The 8,476-nt window shown below is 35.3% G+C and overlaps 1 protein-coding gene across 7 annotated transcripts in view; it reads left to right on the top strand.

Annotated features, from left to right (window-relative positions):
• Positions 1–8,468, top strand: part of TLK1 (tousled like kinase 1) — a 91,529-nt gene extending 83,061 nt beyond the window's left edge. For all 7 annotated transcript variants that reach the window (XM_055812088.1, XM_055812086.1, XM_055812083.1 and 4 more), the window contains 4 exons: positions 478–613; positions 3,203–3,314; positions 3,610–3,717; positions 6,711–8,468. In XM_055812088.1, coding sequence (XP_055668063.1) covers positions 478–613; positions 3,203–3,314; positions 3,610–3,717; positions 6,711–6,887 — 533 coding nt within the window. In that variant the 3' untranslated portion in view covers positions 6,888–8,468. The remainder of the gene's footprint in view (positions 1–477; positions 614–3,202; positions 3,315–3,609; positions 3,718–6,710) is intronic.
• Positions 8,469–8,476: the final 8 nt, after the last annotated feature.

Here is an 8,476-nt window from a genome sequence, read left to right on the forward strand (position 1 = left end):
ATTTCTGTTCTCAGAGGAACTTTATCAAATAACTTTCACATCAAGAAATTATTGCACAACTTTGATGCATGGAGTACGATTCATAGTATGGCAGCAGTTTCTTGGCACAATTTTGTGGCATATGCAAACCCTGAAACCCATAGTGTAGGATATATTCTGTGCAGAAAAATGTGAAACTTGATTGTAACTGATATGCTGCTATGTTTTGGTGTTTTATTACTACATTTTGATATTTCCTCACTGTCCAGCTGCTTCCCAGCTGAGGAAGCCATTTGAGATCATGATGATAACCTAGAGTTCCCAAGACTGCACTGAAGTGTGTCATAGTCAAGTTACTGTGGACTTGAGGATATAAAGATGATGTAAAGTTGTCACTTAACCTTCATGAAGTTAGATATTTCTGAAAATTGTACCTGGTTTTGACAATAAAGCATTCTATTATCTTTTTTAAGTAAGTATTTTTTTTCCCCTGGATAGGTAATATCCTTCTTGTGGATGGAACAGCATGTGGAGAAATAAAAATTACGGATTTTGGCCTGTCCAAAATAATGGATGATGATAGCTATGGTGTGGATGGAATGGATTTAACTTCACAGGGAGCAGGAACTTACTGGTAATGCTTGGTTTGATTTTGCTGTTTAGACTCTGGGTCATTGTTTAGATTTCATAAAAGCTCTTACAAAGCCAATTTGGAGAGAGAGCTAGGATTAAAAATACTAACATGGATGAGAAACAAAGATTTTTGTGCAGTGCTGTGAATGTTGATATTCCCAAGTATTAGAATGGTAACATAACAAGTAAGATAAGAGAGTGTGAGTATGTGTTGTTTGGTTTTATAGATGTATAAAAAAATGTGTAGATGATCACTATGACTTGGAAACATCGTTTCCCTGAAGAAGCAGGTGTTTAATCTTTGGCTGCGGGTGGTTGAAGATGTTTGACAGAGCTATGATGATTTAAGTGTGGGTGCTTAGTCCTTGGAAATCTTAGAGCAGGGATTACCAGCAGGTAACCTCCTTAGGACAAAAGAGTATTTACTCTTCCATCTTAAAGGTTAATGACAGCTCAGCAGCTCTGATTTGTTTTCTGTGTGCACTTGCATGCTTGTCCAAAAACCTGAAGTTTTAGAGCTGCCTACAGAGCTGGAATGACAATAAGCATTTCATTGCTTGCAGAAAAGCTTTCTAGAATTTGCTCTCTAAGGATACAGCTTCTTCATGGCACAGTAGCTCTTTGAGCCTGTGTGCATGGTAGCTGTGTCTGGGTGGGTGGAATAGAAAGCCTATATTGGCCAGGTTATTACTTGTGAATTCATTTCTCTTTTTCTTTTCATTCTGCCTGTAGCAAGCTCAGGGTCAGGAGCTGAAACCTAACCCTAAATGGAGAAGCCAGTTTCATTCCATTTCCTCTGCAACTTTTCCCATATTTGGAAGTTGCATGTGATAAAATGTTTGCCTTTTCCCTCAGATGCTTTAGAAAAGAAAACACACATACTCTTGCACAAATACCAATGTGCAGACGATGCAAAAAGATGATTGTTCAAATCGAAGCATTTTGGAAGTGTTAGGCTTTTGCTATTCTTTCTATTTAAACAACAATTTAAATATTGTAGTGTAGGAATGTATGTAAAAAAATTTTGGCCTTTCAATTTCATCTAAAATGCTACAGGCACCTAGTGGTGCTGTAAACTAAGATCAAAAAAGGTCTGTGACCATTATAGGTTCACGATGAATCTTTGCATTTTGAATCCACACTTTCTCTAAGCATAAAATCTTCATTAAGGAAGGAAGTATCTTGAGTGAGTTTGAGGTGGGGGATGAGTCTGTTCAGAGTAGATTGCACAAACTGTCAGCAGCATAGTTCTGGAAGGGGTTTCCTCAGTCGCTGGGTCTGGCTACCTGTCTTTCCATGCAGTTAGGTCACATAATCTCTTCTGTAAACTTACAGGCGTTTGATTACATTTAATGTTTTGTCCCCAGTAATCTGATATGAAGTGTGTTCCATAACCTCAGTTCTCTGATCATTAGAAACCTAATCCTCTAATTTACAGACTCTGTTTATTTGTGGCCAGTTTATACTTGTTTGTTCCTGTGCCAGTACTGTCCTCCCTGAAGTAGGTTGTTTCCCCTCATAGTACTGCTCCTTGGTGTTTTTATAGCCTTCAATTTTTTTTCCCGTGAGTTGTAGGCTCTCTATTCTTGAGATCATTTTAGTATTTTTCTTTGCACTTGCATCACTTTAAGCTCATTTTTCTTGATTGTTGTAATCAGAATTGTACATGAGTATTCCAGAAGAGATTTGGTGATACTGTGTGAAATTCAAATTTGTGTTACATTCTTATCTCATTTTTCTGCTTATTTCCATTTCCACAAATATTTCTTCAAAATTTCTTTGAAAGCCTTGTGTGCTGTTGATGGAAGAATGTCTGAGTTTTAGTTGCTCTAATGGGTTTTAGTTGCTCTAACAACTTTTATATCTTTTTCTGTTCTAGATACTACAGTCAATAATATTTAACTGCCCCCATATTGATATGTTTGGGAGGTTTCATTTAGTTTTTAAAGGAGGTTCCATTTCACCAGTTCTTTTGTAATTCAAAAATGGCACAGGAACTGCCTCAACTTTCGGCTCTTGAAGTATGGCTTCCTGCAAACTACAGGAATGGAAATAACAATCATCTTTGTCTCATATACTCCTCTGGTTAATGTCCTCTCTTACTAAAAAATTAAGTAAAGGGTCTTTAAGCCACAGCTACATTATCTTTGATTCCTAACCGGGTCTTGCTGTAAAATACCCTGTGTGGCTTTCATCTTTTCTTGCTCCGATAGATAGAGAAGGTTCCTATTTAACCTAGGATCCCATTTAAAAAAAAAAAAAAAGTGATAATTACTGATTTAAGTAAAGAATGTTAGTATTTGTGCTTGAAATAAACCCTCTATTTGACTGACTGACTACATAAAAAACTGTAATGTCAGTTCTGATGGGTGTGCAAGGTGTTGGAATGCCTGTAATGTCAGTTTTGGTGGGCGTGCAAGGTGTTGGAATGTGGCTCATAAGGCAACTGTACAGTTGTCAGAATATCTTGTTAGAATGTCAGAGATATGTACATGAAGTGTTTATATAATTTCATATTTGAACAAGTTTTAGTGATGCTGTACTTCTACTTGCAGACACTGAGATCCATGTTTTGCATTTTGTTTTCCAGGTACTTGCCTCCAGAGTGTTTCGTAGTTGGCAAGGAGCCACCAAAGATTTCTAATAAGGTTGACGTATGGTCAGTTGGAGTAATCTTTTTCCAATGCCTTTATGGTAGAAAGGTAAGGAGAATGTTGTTTGAAAATGTTAAGAGTTCTAGTGTAAATGTCTGATTCCGGTAGATGTGAATTATAGTCATAAAGACATGAATCTGTGTGGAAAATCACTTGTGTTACTTTTTGATGGTGTGCATTGATATTGCAAGAAATGTAGAAAATCTGGAGTGAAGCTTTCTTATTTACAGAATAGTTAGCAGTTTGTATTAACACTGCAACAATTTACTATAGCATAAATATTTATGAAGTTTATGAGTAGTTGGATAACTCTCATGAAGAAAATCATGTGCTTATTTTTCAGCCATTTGGCCACAATCAATCACAGCAAGATATCTTACAAGAAAACACAATATTAAAAGCCACAGAAGTTCAGTTCCCTGTGAAACCTGTTGTAAGCAATGAAGCCAAGGTAACTTTTCATATGAACTCCATATTAACAGTTAAAACATTCATCACAAAGGATTCAGGTGTAATTAACTTAATGCTGTGTGATGGAGTAACTAAACATATAGAGAATCATGATGGAGAACTAGTATTTTTATGTTTTTATTTAAGCAAACTTATTCGGGGACTTCACAAAATCATGTATTTCAAGGCAAGACTATATATATATATATATATGTTTTCCAGAAAATTTCAAGCATTTTTAAAGTAGGCCGCCTAAAAAATTGTCTGCTTTGCTTTTTCCCAGAGGAGCTTATGTGTCTCACTCAGGCTGTCTCGCTAGAAGTTCTTGTGAAATACTTCTAACAGTAACGAGCTTTTCTGAAAATAGTGAATGTTATTCTCTGCAGCCTTATTGGCTTGAAGAACTATTTGACTACCAAATACCTGGAGGATATGCCTGATAACACTCTTCTCCTTGAAAGGTCATAGTATTTGTGTATTAACTGAAAGCTGAGTTTAGAAAGATAAATTCTTAAGAATCTGTAAGATCCTGTTTATGCTGATTCAGGAGGTAAGACTGCCAAAATAGTTGATCTGCCACAAAGGTGTGGATGGCAATGTTTCGTGTATTTAAAAATCTTATTCTGAATCATATCTAGTATCAAACTCATCTCCATAGACCAGCTATTCAGAAACAGATTTAAGGTGGTTTCCCAAATGATTGCTGCTGTGAGCATTCGTAACACAAATCCAAGTCTGTGAATGTGGAAGAAAACTGTATATGTGTTACTAGTTTTTAAAACTCCCAGTTTTTGAAAGATACATTCATGGCCAGATGCAGTAGAGATGTGCTCATTGAAAAAAATGCCAGGATAGTAGAATGCCTGTTCAAGTTTCGGCAACTAATTAGACATACTTAGATCTGGGACACAAGCTGCAAAAATTCAGCAATGTTAAGATTTAGCTTCTAAAGATATAAAGGAAAGGAAACCTATTTCTAGAGGCTGTAACTTCCCAAGAAAGTCAGTCATTTGGGTACATAAGTATGCTGTTACAATTCATGGTGTATTTCCATGGGTTATATTCTCTAGAAGTGATGTTAGTGAGCGAGTTGCAGTTAAGGTTATGAGATTTTTGGTTGAAGAATTGTAGTGTGTCCTGGGTTTTTTGTTTGGTTGAGGTTTTTATTTGCTGGTTTTGTTTCTTGATTCCTATTTGGAAAAATTCTGTCCCTTGAATGCAGTTGACAAATATGCATCATATAACTGATAACATTACATGTTAACAGTTTATATCCCTGTCCTTTAACTTTGTGTTTCTTTGTCATTAGTAATTTTTTATATAGAGGAGATTGGGAAAGAGTAGACAGTTCAGCATGGAAAATTGGCAACTTATTTTACATTCTCTGTGTATTCCATATTCTGTTTGTTTGTTTGAAAGACTAAAATAAGCTTTCAGTGTTCTCTACTTTTATTAACATTGTCACGATAGCTGTAAGAGAGAGGGAGAAATTATTCTCTGGTGAAAATGGTATAAAACAATTTCAAGCTAACTTGTAAATTCATTCTATTTATGATGACTGTGTAGAATCCAAATTGCCTTTCAGATTTATAGGCCTGGCTGTTGGAAAATAACAGATTGTAAACTGAAATTCTGATTGGGAAAACATGGAGATGAAATAAATACGGAACCTGAAATTACGTTGTTAGTTAGTTTTCAGACTGTAACTGTCCTTTGATCTTCCTCACTTTTTCCTACTTTGTGCAATGTTCTCCTTTGCATTACAGTAATGTGTCCACACTGCCACAGAAGCATGAAGCATTTTAAAAACATTTTAGACACAAACTTTTACTCTGAGTATATTGCAAACAAATCTTAACAATTCATTCATTATGAAGGATTTATTGTGAAGAATTTCATTAAAATCCATAATATGCACAAACATCTGAATATATATTAACAGATGTGCATGATTTTTGTTTTGTGCGTTGTTCGTGCTGGATATGTAAATGATAGAAGTAAATTCTAGCAGGATTCTTAGGAACTTTTATCACAGATTTTTTTTCCTTTAATCTGCAGTTTTTAATTGGAGCAAAGAACAAAGAGCTGAACAGGTTTATCAAATAAAAGATATGTAATTCTTTTAAATTAATTTCTAAATTAAGTAATGATGTGCTAATCAGTTCTGTAGCAATACTAAGGATTTTCTATCATTAAATGTTGAAGCCCAAGCTCTCAGGAGACCAAATGTTCTGGGTATGCTAGACATAAGACTTGACAGAAACTTTCAGCACAAAGTGATTGGCGTACATTGTATGGACCTAATCGTAGGATAATGTAGTGTCTCAAGAACAGTCCTAGCTACAGAATTTTTCAATTGATTAAATATTTTTTAAGCAAATGGGATTAAGTTTTTTTTTTCCTGGGAAAGGAGTTCTAGCTAGGTAGTGGTTTCTTAAATAGTCTATTTGTTACCTAATGCCTATTGGACATGGCAACCACCATTGCCAAATTCCATATTTTGCTCTATGCTGTCATGGCACATGTGGCAATGTCTGCTGTCAAAGGTCAACTAAAGTGTTGAAATTCTGTCCCTGCATCTTCTGTCTGTTCTTCATCTACCACACAGTTGAAAGGTTTTAGAAGTTCCATGGAGCTTCTACTTCTTCAATCTTCTGACGTTTGCTGCTGGTTTTTACTAAGCTGTTCAGGGATGCATCATTGTAATTGTGTGAGATGCTCATGTTTTACTTGTAAATATAGTTCCTAAACATGGAAATACACATTGGAAGTGTGAGTATTTGAAGCCAATTAATTTGCTGATTTTTTTTTTCTGCTGTGACATTATATTTTTTCATTGGACTCAGTAGTAAAATGTTACACTGTCATGATTTGAATTACATAAAAACATGAATTTGTTCAGAACCAGTTTATCCTGGAGGACATGCATGTTTGCTTATAAGCAGACATAATTATTTGGGAATAGTATTGTAATGTTTTACATTTCTTTCCTAGGCCTTTATCAGACGCTGTTTAGCATACCGAAAAGAGGATAGATTCGATGTCCACCAGCTGGCTAATGATCCTTATCTTCTTCCTCATATGAGGAGATCAAATTCTTCAGGAAACTTGCATATGACTGGGCTAGCAGCATCCCCTACACCACCTACTTCAAGCATTATTTCGTACTGAAATTTCTCCAGCCGAAGTATGGCATGATACCTTTGCGTAGTTTCCAGATGCAGACTTGAGCTTGAAAGCATTTGAGTGTTTTTACACAGGACAAGTTTGATAACTGTGTTTTCAGGCTGAAGTCCTGTTACATAGTGTCATTTGTATGATTGGAATGGATCATGGACTGTGAATAAATGTACCCTTCTGAGAAATACCTTTAAACATTGAAGGATGACACTGCCTGTTACACTCTTAACAGGTATACTGTGTTTAAGACTGAAGAAAAGGTTTTTAGTTTTTTCTGGGGAACATTGTAAATAATCTTTTTAATACTTAAAGTACATTTGGTTGATACTGGAAAGTTCTAACATGAAGGGTAGTTTTTCATTATTTAAATAAAAAAGGGTAGTGCGCAAATTTGAAAACACGGGAAAAATTCTGTGCCTGGTTGTAAACTAAACAAACTGCCATCTTTACAAGACATTGATCTTTTGAAACCAAAGGAAGGAGAGTGAGATGGTCAAAGAGATGTTCTGTATCAGATTCCTCAGATAAAATTGTAGTATTTTATTTGGCAACTCAGGCTTGTACCTCCAAAACCATGGTGGTATTTCACTGAATTTAGATTGGAAGGGTGATATGGAATTCCTGGTACTTATTTCTCAAATAGATTGCTAATTTTGAAATCCACTCGGTTTTCTAAAAAATACTATACTTGCTGTGGTATTGAAACTTGTGAAACTTTCCAGGCTTCTGATAAAAGCAAGCAACAGTATGAAACCAAATGCAAAACAGGCCATGTATAATGTTCTATGCAGGAATAATGATAAATTCCCTTCTAGCTCTATTGTAAATTGTTGTACAGATGTCACATTTTCAGTTAAATTTCAGCAACTTATTCCTGTACAAATGTTTAAAGTATGGCTTTTTCTAATTGGATATTGTATTTTTTTTAAGTCTCCCTCAAGGCGCTTTTAATTGCTGCTAAATGACGTTGCTTTTACTTCTGTGAAAGAATCAAATGACCTCCTTAAGTGCAAGTCAACTGTACGTTATAGAGAGATTAAGAATAGGTAATTCATTAACAATCAAGGCATGTAAAACAGATCTGTGTCGGCAATATACAGTACAGTTCTTTAAGTCAGTTTATTGCGTTCTCAACCTGCAGAGCGCATTGATACTAGATGTAGAAGTTACTCATGGTTATTCTCTGTTTCTGGAAGTTCCTATCAACAAGGAAATGTTTCTTGTGGCTTGTACAGATATTTTAAAATGTGAAACATTTTCTAACTGCCTTGTATGGTAGAAACTTATTTTTCAGAACATTGTATCTCTCCCCCGTTCACTATTCTTTTTACTATCCCATTCTTGAGGCTGAATACCTATATGTAATTTTGTCCATGTTACAGAAGAAGGAGGCTATAGTACCACAGGTTTTCATTTAGTATTGTACAGTTAAACTGTTGCTCTTGTTTCTGATGTTGCAAGCCATTTTGTTTTCATTGTATATAAGAAACATTTACTGTCTCTCTAAAATGCTGCTGAAATTGTAGAGAATGTAGCCAAAACAGTAATAAACAATGACAGTTGAAATTTCAAGGTTTTCA

Source organism: Falco peregrinus, chromosome 8 (assembly GCF_023634155.1).
Source record: "Falco peregrinus isolate bFalPer1 chromosome 8, bFalPer1.pri, whole genome shotgun sequence".
Classification (NCBI taxonomy): domain Eukaryota; kingdom Metazoa; phylum Chordata; class Aves; order Falconiformes; family Falconidae; genus Falco; species Falco peregrinus.